The sequence below is a fragment of the Parasteatoda tepidariorum genome, chromosome 4, assembly GCF_982258835.1.
Source record: "Parasteatoda tepidariorum strain Cologne lab strain chromosome 4, Ptep-v5.0, whole genome shotgun sequence".
Taxonomy (NCBI): domain Eukaryota; kingdom Metazoa; phylum Arthropoda; class Arachnida; order Araneae; family Theridiidae; genus Parasteatoda; species Parasteatoda tepidariorum.
In genome coordinates, this window is record NC_141758.1 from 52,131,170 (window position 1) to 52,146,472 (window position 15,303).

At 32.1% G+C, this 15,303-nt stretch overlaps 1 protein-coding gene across 16 annotated transcripts in view; it reads right to left on the reverse strand.

The window, feature by feature from the left end:
* LOC107440889 (uncharacterized) overlaps positions 1–15,303 on the reverse strand; it is a 123,379-nt gene that overhangs the window by 38,914 nt on the left and 69,162 nt on the right. For 8 of the 16 annotated variants that reach the window (XM_087161134.1, XM_087161135.1, XM_087161128.1 and 5 more), the window contains 6 exons: positions 13,130–13,174; positions 10,586–10,642; positions 9,746–9,805; positions 6,974–7,021; positions 3,538–3,606; positions 2,857–2,925 (listed from right to left, as the gene is read on the reverse strand). In XM_087161134.1, the coding sequence (XP_087017260.1) occupies positions 2,857–2,925; positions 3,538–3,606; positions 6,974–7,021; positions 9,746–9,805; positions 10,586–10,642; positions 13,130–13,174 (348 nt within the window). The remainder of the gene's footprint in view (positions 1–2,856; positions 2,926–3,537; positions 3,607–6,973; positions 7,022–9,745; positions 9,806–10,585; positions 10,643–13,129; positions 13,175–15,303) is intronic. The other 8 variants (XM_087161139.1, XM_087161126.1, XM_087161129.1 and 5 more) reach the window with 7 other exon arrangements.

Sequence of the window (15,303 nt, forward strand, 5' to 3'; positions counted from 1 at the left end):
TCGAGGTTTTAAAAAATCATATGTTTAAAATTTGATTTCACAAGAACTATTCGATTGATGTCATTCGAATGCTGCCTTTTACCATGTACAATTATATTTTTTGAAATGATGTAAAAATTAGCATACCTCGCCATTCGCATTTTTTCGACTATTATTAAATAAAATGATAAAAAATAACAAAATATTATTAATAATTATTTTTTGCTCTTAATTATCATTGAATAAGCGAATCTTATAATTGTGTGCGAAAATGTTTTGATTCGCTCAAACAGTGTTTGCTACATGGCTAAATACGCAAAAAGTAAAATTAACATTAAGGTGTCCAAACCTTCGTCTGCTCTCCTGACAAAACTATTTACCATATTTCTCAAACTGTGGCAACCCTGTCCGTATTCATCAAGGGTCGGTAAAGAGATATGGTTATTCCCAGAAAGTATGCTTTTATGTCTGATTTTGTAATTTTAAATATCGTAAGCATTAATTAATTAAAAGATAAGGTCCTTGAACCATTAAGAATGAGTTAAGAACGCGAAAATCAGATCATTAGATTAAAAATTATTCAGAGCGTCTCAATTTCTTTTTTTTCTTCTACTTTTAACTCACTGTATATGGGAAACTATGCCATAAATCTTCTTTAAAATTGATTTTTCATACATTTTCCTTTGCTCAATTCATGAAAAAACTTTATTTCTAATAATTTGTGTAATGAATCCCATTATTAGGCATCAATAATTTTAATATTACACCCGTTTCGGCACTTTTAAAAGTAAAATTTGTTATTCGTCATAAATTAGTCATAATCTTAATTTATCACTCATGCTATATTCCTAAATTTATATATATTTTTTCAGTACAGTTAATTACTTTTAAAAATCAAAGTAATTTCTCAAATAGGCGAATAACATCCTGTTTTGCATGAAATCATATCATTAATATATCTTAATATTAAAAAGAAGAGGAAAAAGAAAAAAAAAACAAGGATGTATGCGAGGAAACTACGGGGGTTGATGACCAGAACGACCTGGGGCGATGCCTCCGAGCCGATATTAACCTCTTACAGTACAGTAATTTAAAATGATATCTAAATTATATTGAGTGCAAATTTCTTTAAAATATGTAATGCAATATTATTATAAAGCAACTAATAATCTTTGAATAATATGGTAACGATATAAACTCATGTTTGGGAAAATTGCAACACCATGAAGAACTTACGCGAGTGAGCTGAAATTTTCAAGAAATGCAAAGTAGAGCATGATATGTAAATGATTAGAATTTCAGACCCGTAGCGCATGCGTATGCTGAGCAGCTCCCTCTGAACGGCGGATGGATCCGAATAAATAGACGGCTGTAGCCAAGCGAGTATGGTTATTGGTGGTTATCTGCTAGTGGTAAACGTTAGCTTAGTCATTACTAATGCCTATTCGATGAAAGAGAGCGAGATTTCAACAACTTACGGAGTTTAAACGGGGGAGAATCATCGGCCTTCGTGAAGCTGGATTATCTTATCGTGCAGTAGCCGCTCGTGTGCAGTGTAACAGCAGCACAGTGATGCATGTTTGAAAGCAGTGGATGGACGAGTCGGACAATTCGGAAATCCGGGAGTGGACCCCGAAATGTCACGTCAGCTCGCGATGATAGACACTTGTTCGGCGTTGCGCTAACGGACCGTATGGCTCCCTCTAGACAACTGGTATCACGGTGGTCAATAGCTACAGGTGTTTCATTGTGTGCTTCATCAATTTGTAGATGTCTGCTGCAGCGTGGACTGTGCGCAAGGACTCCTTTATACAGGATCCTTCTCATGCTAAACCATTGCCGCCTGCGGCTACAATGGGTCAATCAGCATAGGGACTGGCTTGCTGATTGGCAGCGTGTCGTGTTTTTTGACGAATCTCGCTTCAATTTGCGGTACCATGATGGACGCATTCGTGTCAGACGCTATGCCGGTGAACACCATCTTCCAGAGTGCGTTATCGAACGCCACAGTGAACGAATACCCGGAGTTAGGGTTTGGGGTGCCATATCATATCATGGACGATCTCAATTGCTACGAATTGTGGGTAATCTGAACAGCAACCGGTACATCAGTGAAGTTCTACAGCCCCAAGCTGTTCCCTTCCTTCAAGCCTTGCCAGGTGCTGTATTTCAACAGGACAATGCCCGCCCTCACATTGCTAGGACTGCTCAATCCTTCCTTGCATCACGACAGGTACAACTTCTTCCTTGGCCGGCATATTCCCCGGATATGTCGCCGATTGAACGTGTGTGGGATTTCGTTGGTCGGCGCTTCGCTCGTAATCCTCGTCCTGTTGCTTCTACAGACGAACTTTGGGTACGCATACAAACAGTATGGAATTCTCTTCCTCAGACAGACATTCAAAGTTTGCTTGACTCCATGCCACGTCGTGTAGCAGCACTTATTGCGGAGAGTGGTGGTTACACAAAATACTGATTTCGATCTCTTGTTATTGTTTGTTTGCTTTGAAAGTTTAATAATTTATTTGTACCACTACCACTCAACTGTGTATTTAATTTCATTCAATTATGACGATTCCTTCATGGTGTTGCAATTTTCACAAACAGGAGTTTATTAAGATACAAAAATTTTAAATTTCAGAGTGGTAACTTTTGATGTCATCTCAGAAGTGACAGAGGAGTGCTAAAGGTTAAAAAATTCTTGCTTTCGTTGATTTTAATGCTCAACTTGACGTAACTCATGTTTTGTTTAGTGGAAATCATAACAATTTAAACTGTGATATGCTGAAAAACTGCCATACGTCAAGCACTGAGTTATAAATTGATTTACTGATAGCTTTAAAAGCTAACAGTAAATTAAATTAATTTTGCGCTCACCATTTCCTGTGGATCCCCAGTTCCATTTGCGAATAACTGTTTGTCCATTGTTTCCATTGTTGCCACCATCTGCATCAAGAATGAAACTTAATATTTATTCAAACGCTCAGAAATTCTTAAAACAATTTTCAAGAAATATTGTTGATTATACATTCCTAGGGTTTGAAATGTTTGAATAAAATTTCTGGTGTTAAATGTAACAATGTTACGATTTGATCGCAATCATCAGTCAAATAATTTCTGAGTTATATGTTGAAAAACTGCCATACGTCAAGCACAGAGTTATAATTTGACGTACAGAAAGGGTCTTTTTTGTTTGTGAGCTTGACGTTGAGTTATTTAGAAAATCCAAGTTGTATCAGTCGTTGCAATTTTCAATGCTTCCCTGCGAACTTTTTTGTTGCTTTAAACTATGACTATAGAAAAAAAATGGAATATTAGAATGGACTTGGGGCTCATGAGAAAAAGTGGATTTGTTGTTATGATATAATACAGCCAACCATTATGTCTTTGTTAAAACTTTTGTTACCATGAAGTTTTATTTTCTACGTAAGATAAAAATGATAACCAATTTTAGTAAAGTCATTTTTTTTAACTTATAACTTAACATAAAATAATTTTTTTTATAAAAGTTTGAGAGCTTTAAAGGCTATCAGTAAACGAAATTAATTTTACCCTCACCATTTCCTGTGGATCCCCAGTTCCATTTGCGAATAACTGTTTGTCCATTGTTCCCATTGTTGCCACCATCTGCATCAAGAATGAAATTTAACATTTATTCAAAAGCTCAGAAATGTTTAAAACAATTCTTAAGAAATATCGTTGATTGTACATTCGTAGGGTTTGAAATGTTTGAATAAAATATCTGGGGTTAAATGTAGCCATGCAGTTGAAATAATCTTAAAAATATATTCGAAACCTTAAATTAAGGAACCTAAATAACCCATACCTAAATAAAAGTACTTGATAAATTCCTTACACTCGCAGAGAAATAGGTTCAAAGTTAAACTATAATATCTGCATTTTGGACCATGATGCTGTGCAAATTTGCAGCAAGCTTTAAATTCAACCTTATATTTTTGTTTCAATTTTAACTATGGTATTGAGTAATCATGTTAAAAAATGGCATAATATGGTTCAATTTGGCACCACATTCAAGTTAACACCAAACTTCTAACAGCGCTATGAATTTTTGAAAAGAATATTTTAAATCAATTGAAATATGATTAAACTAGTCAATAAATACATTTTTTCATAAAAAAGAAAAATGTGTAAGTCGCTGGGAGAAAAAAAAACCCTGGTAAAATTTTCATATTTTGTGGTAATAACATTTTTGGTAAAAAAAAAAAACATAATTCTTGTAATAAAACTAAAATACACAGTATTCAAACTATTAATTTGGTAATTTTCCGTTTATGTAGTAACGGTTTACCGGAAATTCTTATATTAAAAATTATAGATTTTATGACCACATATTTAGTAAAAAATGCTAAACCTAAAAGAAAATTTAACCGAATAAATAGTTTATCTGTCATGATTGAGATATCATAATAAAATAACCAAATTCTTCGACAGTCATATCACATATTATAAAACCATATTTTAATGTTAATTTTGTCAAAATCATTACCAAAATGCTTCCGTAAATATTACCGACATTTTGGTTTTTCCATAGAGTTCGAAACACGATAAATGTTACCATATTCTAGTATATTTGACCATACTTTTTTTCGCTGTGTATTATAAATTTATGTTCCATAAATGACTTTAACATAATTTTGAAACCAAAATATTATTATTTTTAATACCATTATATTATAATCTCATGTCATGTTTTCTTCCACTAAACTTTTGCATCATTAAATAATAAAGATTCATTTCATTTAAAAGCTAATTGTGTTCCAGCTTTAAATTTATGTTCCATAAATGTTACTTTAGCATAATTTTGAAACCAAAATATTATTATTTTTAATACCATTATATTATAATCTCACCTCATGTTTTCTTCCACTAAACTTTTACATCATTAAATAATAAAGGTTCATTTCATTTAAAAGCTAATTATGTTCCAGCTTTAAATTTATGTTCCATAAAGGTTACTTCAACATAATTTTGAATCCAAAATATTATTATTTTTAATACGATTATATTATAATCTCATGTAATGCTTTCTTTCACTAAACTTTTACATCATTAAATAATAAAGGTTCATTTCATTTAAAAGCTAATTATGTTCCAGCTTTAAATTTATATTCCATAAATGTTACTTTAACATAATTTTGAAACCAAAATATTATTATTTTTAATACCATTATATTATAATCTCATGTCATGTTTTCTTCCACTAAACTTTTACATCATTAAATAATAAAGGTTCATTTCATTTAAAAGCTCGCTAAATTTCATATTTTTATGGCTGAGTTACAATATCATTGAAAAAAGCAAAGTATTAAACTAAATTGCCTAAAACAATTTTACTTGAAAATACCACTTTGAAAATATTATAAATAATTTAACTATGTAAACTGAAAGCTGATAGGGCTATAAAAATTATGATAGGTGTTAGATAATGAAAAAGCATTAGTTGAATGAAACGCCTCAGATTATGATTTTGAAGTTTCAATTGGCAACTTGAAACTCGATAAGAAGTGAAGTGATTGCGTCTAACCATGTGATTTAAATCAGATTTAATTGGATACCTGTAAGTGACGTCATGCGTGTGTGTCGAAAATTATTATCGACAAATGCTTATGATTTAGCTACTATGACGTCACTTGCAGATCTACAATGGTGAACATTCATTGATTGACGTATGGTTGGAGATATTGTTAAAAGTTGAATTTAGTTAATTCTGTTAATTGGGTATAATATGAAAAAAGCACAACTACTTCCACTTACTAGGAATAACATTTACCTTTTAGTTTAATTAATAAGCTGAGTTTTAAATATGCTTACTAAATTCATAAACTTTGGTAAAACAACAATATAAATTATTTCCAAAGGAACTAGACTAATACAATTCCAACCTGGCGAGTAGCGATTTATAACAAGACACTTCGTTTGATGCTTTTACTTGTTTCTAGAAATCAGGTTCGCAGAAAATGCTGTTTACTAGTTAAATTTAGTAGGAATAACACGATCTGTGACGTAGGCTATAGTATACCCAATTGTAAAAAGCACAATGTGCAGTAGTTCACAAAGAAAGATCATATTCCAGCTGAACTTAGGCAGCTAGCTTTCGAAATTTTAGGCGAGATTCCTAGTGACGCCGTAAAAATTTACACAGACGGTAGTGGACTGGGAGACCTAGCTGGTAGCGGCGTCTTCATTGAAAAATCTGTGCAAAATTACTCCATCTGTCTCCGTAATCTTGATTTCACTTCAGTCTTTCGAAGTGAATTAATCGCAATTGAACAGGGCATCGATGCTATAATCAACGAGAACGACTTTGGAGATCTTTGGATCCTGTCGGACAGTCGCAGCTCCCTTCATCACCTACACAACTGGACCAAAGTTGGAGACAAAACAAGCATCTCCATCCTTCTTAAGCTTCAACTTATTTCAAAGTACGACGACATCCATCTTCAGTGGATACCATCCCACGTTGACATCTTTGGCAATGGGCAAGCGGATCGATTGGCCAAGGAGGTTTGTAGTCATTCAACACCTTACCTACTCAGAGAATCAGTTCAAAATCAAAAGCCATCTATCAAAAAAGTGGAGGATCCCCCCCCCCTACCTCATCATTGGTATGCGGCCAAAGTACCGGGCTCTTCACTTGTTCATATAAGTGATAGAGCGTCTCAAACAGCAATTTCTAGATTGGCAAGTGGACACACAAATAGTCTCCCGTACTTTAAAGGAAGAAAGACTTATGCAGTCAGCTCCAAATGTGAAGCCCAGCAGGCCTCAGCCGAACATATCCTTGACTGCTTGGGCCTTTCCAAGGAGGACTTATATGCTACTCCACTTCTTGTCATCGACTTTTTGAGGGTCAACAACCTATTGGATCTTGTCTGACGAAGTCAGACAATTAGAGGATAAGGAACAACAACAACAACAACAACAACAAGCACAATGTTCATTTTGTTTAGGAAACAAAATAATAAGGACTTACTATTTCCACCCCAGTTCCAACTCCATTTGGAACCTCCTCCTCCTCCTTCTTCGTTCGTTCAAGATGATTGAAAAAGATATTATATTAAAATATCATGAAATATTCTTTTTTTAAAAAAAGATAGTAAAACTTAATATGACTCTAATATTAAAATTATGACTCAAATATTAAACATGGCTGTCTAATTTTATATCACACACAGTATGGTAAATATGTGCGTCAAATTATCATTTTTAAAACTTAGTTACATTTTAAGAAATCACTGATACATTTTATATAGTTTAATATAATAATTTATGCTTTATGTAATAAAGATAATTTGATTTTATATTGTATTAATTTTTTTTTATCTATTTTTCTTACTTTATTGACATAAACGCTTTCGTTGAGATTTAATTTTTATAGATATACGTATGTTAGATGTTTGAAGTAAGGTAAGTCAATTAAAACAATAAAATTTTCGTTTGTTTTGAATTTATCTTGCTTGTAAGATCATTATATTTTTTTTAATTTATGCAATTGTTATCGTCTGCTTTTTCCTTTTAACAATTATGCAATAAAGAAAAAAATTTTGTGATGAAATTTCCGTCAGCCTTAAATTTTTTTTGGTATAACGTCATTTTTGTTAATAAGTATATTTTTTTGTTAATAAGTATATTTTGTTTATAAGTATATTTTTTTAATAACAGTCGTCACTTGTTGGAGAAAACGAATTTCGACAAAATTAAAAAATATTCTCGACATTCCACTTTTCTATAAGATCAAAAAAGAAAAAAAAACTTGCAGATTTTTACTGCAATTACTTTATTGTAGGCACCATAGAGATGTATCTATGTCGCCTTGATAAAGAGATAAATAGAACAGAGAGATAAAATATACTTATGCCCAAAGCGGCATTCGAACCCGTGATCTTCTTGGAATGAAGCCAACGTCTTGACCACCATACAAACGGTTGGATTGTTCCGTCATTTTATTTTCGATCGTATAGTCTTCATTCTAATTTCCCCATTCTAGTTAACAATCTCCCACAATTCACTTACATGACGTTTCAAGTTGAAGGAACATATTCGTCAAATATATGAGAGCGTTTCGTCACGAAATGCTTCTCAACGTGACTAAATGATTCTCAACGTGACGAAATAATTCTTAAAATTAACGATATACAGCTCAAAAATTGCGAAAAATTTTATTAAAGAGGGTGTTGTTGAAATGCATTTAAAGTTATACACGTTGCTATTCTTAGTTTAGAGATATAAAAACTGTGCGAAAAATTTGACAAATTAAAAAAAATTAAAAAATTTGAGAAGGTGTAATACGATTCCTAAGAAAGCTTTGCCATACTGACGAAGAAAATATTCCTCGCAAATTCTCTTTCTCCCTCATTACTAATTTAGAATTTAAAGAGCAGAAAAAGCGAGCTCAGACAAATCTAGAGTAAGCCATATAGTTTCAAATACTGTAGCGAAGTATAAAAACTGTGTGAAAAATTTGACAAATTAAAAAAAATTAAAATATTTTTAGAAGGTGTAATACGATTCCTAAGAAAGCTTTGCCATACTGCTGAAGAAAATATTCCTCGCAAATTCTCTTTCTCCCTCATTACTAATTTGAAATTTAAAGAGCAGAAAAAGTGAGCTCAGACAAGTCTAGAGTAAGCCATATAGTTTCAAATACTGTAAAGAAAAATTTAAAATATGCAAATGAAAATGAATTATAATATGATAACTTAGGATTACGCAACGAAGAAGTTCTCTTCTGATAATTTGTTAGCATTTAAATATCTTGAATTTTTTTTTAGCAATTGAAACTTCAGCAGTGGAACCAAATTCTAAGTTTGCCTAAACATACTTTTTCTTTCTTTTAAAATTTAAATTAATAATAAAGGAGAAAGAGAATTTGCGACGAAAATTTTCTTCCATGGTACGGCGTCCTCTTAAAGCATTCAGACTACACTGCTGGAAATTTCTCCGAAAAAATGGTTAAGTAACAATTTATTGAATGGTTATTTTACCATATTTAATCAAAACAGTCAAATAACCATAAATAAAATGGTAATCAAACTGTTAAGTTTGAGAGAAACTGTTTATTAACTGCTTTCACCTAATACGGTTAAAAGAACAGGAATTTTATCACCGCACCAATTGAAACCACCGACTGAAGCTACTTAGTTCTTTGCAACTGCGTGCATATCATAGCCGAAGCGGGCCTATCTGTCAATCTCATGACCGGCAGAACGGGAGTTCGAGTCCTAGTGTTGACACCACAATATTTCCTCCATTTCATTCAACAAATGAAGAATTTCCAGTGTCCGGCACTGTCCAATGCCCATTATCTTATGAAAAGCCGACCTCCTGTATCTAGTTAAATGATAAATTTTTTCTACGTTTTTGAAAAATGGTAGTAGTAAATGGTTGAAAAACTGTATACTTTTGTCTTCATGGTCTTATAACCGTACTTTTTGCAAATGGTTTCAAAACCATAAAGGAAAAAAATGTTCTTTACCGTAAACTTTACGGTTAATTGGATGGACAGACAGCTGCCGGTTATTTTACCATAATTTTGGAATGAAAATTTCAACAGTGTAGTTTTTATACTTTTAAACAGACTCTGTTCGTCAATGAATCTTCAATATTTGAGACCTTTTAAATCACCCTACTTAGAGATTTATTTTCCATTAACTGATAAATTTCTTTAATTAATTTATGACAGGATTCTGAATGTATATATATTAAGGGTCATTCAAATTGTTTATGTAAACCACTAGATGCTTACCTGGAGCAGGTGTTTCAACGGGTGATAGAGTGATAACTTCGTCGCCACCACCACCTTTATCTAAAATTAACAAAATATACCAGATAAAGATATTTAAAAAGTATTCCCATTGATAGTCCTACTTCTAACGTAACCCATTGATAGCCCCACTGAAACTTCTGCACTGACAAAAAACATGAAAAGACATCTACCAAACAAAACAGTTAATACTGCCATTCGCTTATAACTTAAATCAAAAATAAAATGTTAGCTTTTGTTCTGAATTCAATTCCAGCTTATCTTAATACCACAAAAATATAGCAAAACTAATGACTTGAAATATTGGTGGCTTAGAAATAGCAGAATTAAAATCATAAAAAATTGGGTTCATAAACTAAGGATGCTCAATAGTTAGTCACATTAAATTTAATATTTAAATTACCGAAATTAGCTGCAAAATTAATAGTGAATTAAACAATTAGCCAAACTCCTTTCAAATTAAATAAACTTAGCCTATAAGCTATAACAATATTGAATAGACACGAAATGAAATATGAAAATAAAATATAGAAATAGTATCGAATATTTTATTTGCCTAAAACCAAATTATGTGGCGATTAAAAGTAAATGATAGCGTTGTAAAAGAATTTATTATTTAAAATATTGAAATAATCTAAGAAAAGCATATTATTATATATTAATATATTGTTTATTACCAAAACCGTATTTCTAAATTAATTAAATTATTTAATTTAATCTCACAGAACTTTAACTTTTTATTACCTATTTTTGCGATTGCATTTTTATTATTTTACTTCTTTTTAAAATCTATAGCGCAATAAAAGTGAATAATATTTTTACCTCCACCTCCTCCGCCTCCAAGCCAGCTCCATCTCCCACCTGTCCACCTTCCTCCCCCTTAATAAAAAGAAATTGTCATAAGTTATGTATCAAATATTTTTTAATTATTTATAACGCAAACTTTAGCTTTCATTAATCTGACTCTAACATTTAATTAAATTGTGAAATATAATAATTTAATACTTATTAAGAAGCAACAAGGAAGGTTCAACTGACTGTCACCTAGCTTATATTGTTTTGCAAGCAGTTTCAACTAAAAAAATAACATCCTAAGATAATTAAGGATTATTAATTACAATTAACAGGAACGCGCTACTTTTGTTCTTCTAACCGTGAGTTAAACTTTTTTTTCTTGTTTAGTTTTGTTTCCGAATTTTACAGGTGTTTTTTGCCAAACTTGCTACAGTCCTGATTTGAATCTGTAATCAAAATGGATCAACAAAAGTAATTCAAGTTATATTTGTTGATAAAATTGTTTTCAAAAAGGAAATTATTATTAAAGAAAAATGAAATCTGTGTGTGTTTTCAAAATTTAAAGTAATTGAATTGGAATTTGTATTATTAGTTCATTGGAATTTGTGGTATCAGCCATTGGGAGTAATTGGAATCTGTATTATATTTAAATGATTCGGGAAAATTTATATTTGAGAGCCTACTATCTAAAAAGTTTAAGTTGAATTTCAGATAAATAAAAAAGATCATGTTTTTTTTTCAATGACGTTCCAATCAATGAAATTAGCTTTCGTAATTTTCAAATGCTATTTTCTCAAAAAGAGGATTTTCATAGTCAATGACATAACTTCTTATATGTTTAGCAGATTAGACTAAAATGTTAACAGCAGGTGAATGATTAAAGTGATTTCGCGCAATTATAAATTCGCTTACTCAAAGATGCAAAAATAGCGGTTATTAACTATTTATTATTTCTTCATAGTTTCTTTTTATAAGAATCTGCCGTATTGTTCCTAAGAAATCAAATTTTTAAAGAAAGTCATATTTTTAAAATTTGATTTCTTAGAGACTGCTCTACCGATTTCGTTCAAGTTTTGTATTTTGCCGTGTAAAATTACATTCTTTAAAATGATGTAAGAAATTTTTATACCTTACTATTCAAAATTTTTTCGACAATTACTAAATTTCATTATAAAAAATAGTAAATATTTACTTATTACTTTTTATTGTTTTATTTAATAATAGTCGAACAAATTTCGAATTGTATGGTATAAATTTTTATAATCATTTTAAACTATTTAATTTTACATGGCTAAATACAAATTTTGAATTAAATCAATCGAATAGTTCCTGAGAAATTGAATTTCAAAATAGTCAGATACTTAAAATTCGATTCCTCAGGAAATACTCGACCGATTTTTCTCTCATTTTGTAATTTGATTTGTAAAATTATATAATTTGAAATGATGCTAAAAATTGTGTACCTTACTATTCAAAACATTTTCTTTCATTATTTAATAAAGTAAAAAAAAATAATAGATATTTTCTAAAAAGTATTCCTTGCCTGGAACTATCTTTGGATGAACTAATTTTATAACTGCGTGCGAAAATGTTTCAATTCACTAAAAAAGTTCTCAAAGTACGCAAAAAGTGAAATTTAGAACGCTCTCCTGACCAAACTATTGGGGCCATATTTCCTACATTACGACTACCTCCAATATTTTGGGGATCAGAAATCAAAGTCCGACGAAAAAGTAGTATATTTATTCAAAGAAAGCACGTTTTATGTCTGATTACGTATCTTAAAATATCGTCTGAAGTTAATTATTTAGCATATTCCAGTTCACCTCCTCGGGCCATTAAGATTGAATCCTCGAAAACGAAGATCTGAAATATAGATCAAAAATTATTCAGTGTCTATTTTTTTTACTTTTTTGCACACTGCACATTCCAATCCAGGAAGAAGACTTTACAAGATAGAAAACTTTATGCAGTGGCAGCCACAATGATATATCAATTTGTTACAGTTTGGAGAATACAGTTCCAATATCTTCGAAGATCAGTACTTTTAATTTCACTTTTTGCTTATTTCTCTATATCTTAAAAACTTTTGAATGAACGAGCTTTATGCCATGATGTGTCATTTTTGAAAATATTGTATAATACTTCCTAACTCTACCTGGGGTGGAGAAAACACCTATGGTGGTTAGAGCATCAAACTACGTACCCGGAGGAGCATGGTTGGAATCTTGTCTCTAGCCAGCAGAAATCTCTCACACATTTTTGAGACTATGCATTTCGCACAACAATGAGTATATGCTGACTCAATTTTGAATACCTACATGTAATTCTCAAATATGACTATCATTTGTTCCAGACTTATTTTGATGTATTATGCTCAATCAAAAAAGACTTTTTCCGCAGAGCACTGAAGTAAAAATATTAATAACTTACAGGGGATAAAAGAAAAAGAAAGCTATTTTATATTGAAATGCTCAAACATTTTCTTGAGAATAATATGCAGTTCAAAACTGAGTTAAAAAGTTTGAATGCTTTAAGTGATTTAGTAAAGTTAAAATATTGTTAATTTACCGGTATTTTCAATGGGTGACTGAGTGACTTGACCACCACCGTTATCTGAAAGACAATTAAAAGTGTTACTTAAATTGATATCGTGATACAAGTTCTTAACAGTTTTTCATACTTAAATTCAGTTATATTTATCATATTTTGAATTATTAATGAATACTTTATAATTTTAAAATGCAATCTTTGAAAATTTTTCTCAAGTTATTAATACAGCCAAAATAAATAGGATTAGATCAAGGACATTTTATGATATACGTGAAGTTGGTGTAGCATCAATTCATCGCGCACAATTCTTCGTGAACAAAAATCGTCGTGTATAGTTCGTAAGGAGAATTCGTCACAGGGACGATTCATCGCAGTCACAATTTGTCACGGTGACGATTTGTCGTTGACACAATTAGTCGGGAGTACAATTCCTCGTGAGCCTATTTCGCAGTGGGCGCAACTATTCAGGAGGACAATTCATCGTTGTGATGACTCGCTGTTGCTACAATTGCCTGCTGCTTCGATGAAATACATTTGTTTGAAGACTATGCATTCATTGTTATATACAGGGTGATTCTAAAAAGATGGGCAAAATTTTAGGAAGTGATACTACACACCCAAGCAAACAATTTTCATCAAAGAATGCATGGTCAAAAACAAAACGCAAAGGTGCTGGCTCATTTCGAAAGTTGTTTAATGCAAACGTGAAAGCTCCATTCCTGTTGCGAGTTACTGCGCTGCGTCACTTGTCGCCAAACTTTCGGCCGCTGCAGGGAAAGTTCGTGATATGTGTGTTTCAGAATGTTCGCCTATCTTTTCTTCGCCGTTGTACTGCGTGCATAGCCGCTGGTGATGTTTGAGTGAGCTATAGGTCAGGTTTACCGGGAAATTTGCTTTTCTTATGTTATCAAATAGAGGGCAGTGAATCAGTATATGTTCCAGGTCATCTGTAACTTTGCAGTTATTGCATAGGGGAGATTTATTGTGAAACTTGGATTGGTATGTACCCTGGGTTCCGTGGTTTGTGATAAATTGGTTCAAGTAGAAATTTCCATAAATTTTACGGTAATTTACCCTCGGGATTAGATGGTGGGTATGCCTGCCCTGGTTTTGATCATCATCCCACATATTTTGCCAAAGATTTATATTTCGTTTGAACATCGATAACTTTACTGAACTTTTTGGCTTCTGGTCAAAGAGATCAATTTCGGGTCTTTGGCAGGCCAATTTCGCCTGACCGTCAGCCTCCTCGTTGCCGTGGTGTCCGACGTGAGCCTTAATCCAATGGATTATCATGTTTGATTTATATTGATCTTTTATCAGTTTAATTAAGCAATCGTTTTCCTCGGGGTTTGCCAGTGATTGTAATCCCGAAAGGGAATCGGAAAAAATATGAACATCTCTTTTTAATTTGTTCTTAATTATCCAGTACATTGCCTGAAGAATAGCCCATAATTCTGCTTGAAAAACGGATGAGTAGTTATTAAGTCTATAAGTATAACAATCTATTTGAATATCCCCATCGTACACCACGAAGGCGCATCCCACGCGGAATTCGTTATTATAAATTAATCTCGATCAATCTGTGTAGATCTCTATATCATTGCCTATTGGTGGATCAAAATTATAAGGAATAGAGATGAGCCCCGCAGGGTGTCTGGGCGTGATTTCCGGTTTTGTTATAACGTTATCGTTATGTAAATAAAGATTAGCCATATCGGAATTTGTCTGAATAATCAGCTCCAACGGAACCGTCCCAGCCAACACCTGAAGTGCTGATGTTGATGTGGTTCTATAAGCCCTAGTGATGCTCAATAAGGGTATTCTTTCGATCTTTTTAAGTTTATTAATGATTCTGACCTGATTTTTGAACCATACTTCAGACCCGTAAGAAATGATTTTAATTATACTGTTTTGATATATAAACTTACGTATTTCTGATGTGATCCCCCAATCTACCCCGGACAATCTTTTAAATTTAGCATAGAATGATAAAATTTTATCGTATAAACCATCAAGGTGCGGCAACCAGGAGAGCTGACAGTTTATCCGAAACCCAAAGTACATTATGGTGTCACTAATAGGAATATTTTGATTTTGAAGTTTTACTGTTGGTTTCCTCGTTATTTTTCTGGATTTTGGAAATACAATTGCTTGGGTTTTATTGACACTAAAATGGAGATTCTGTGTCT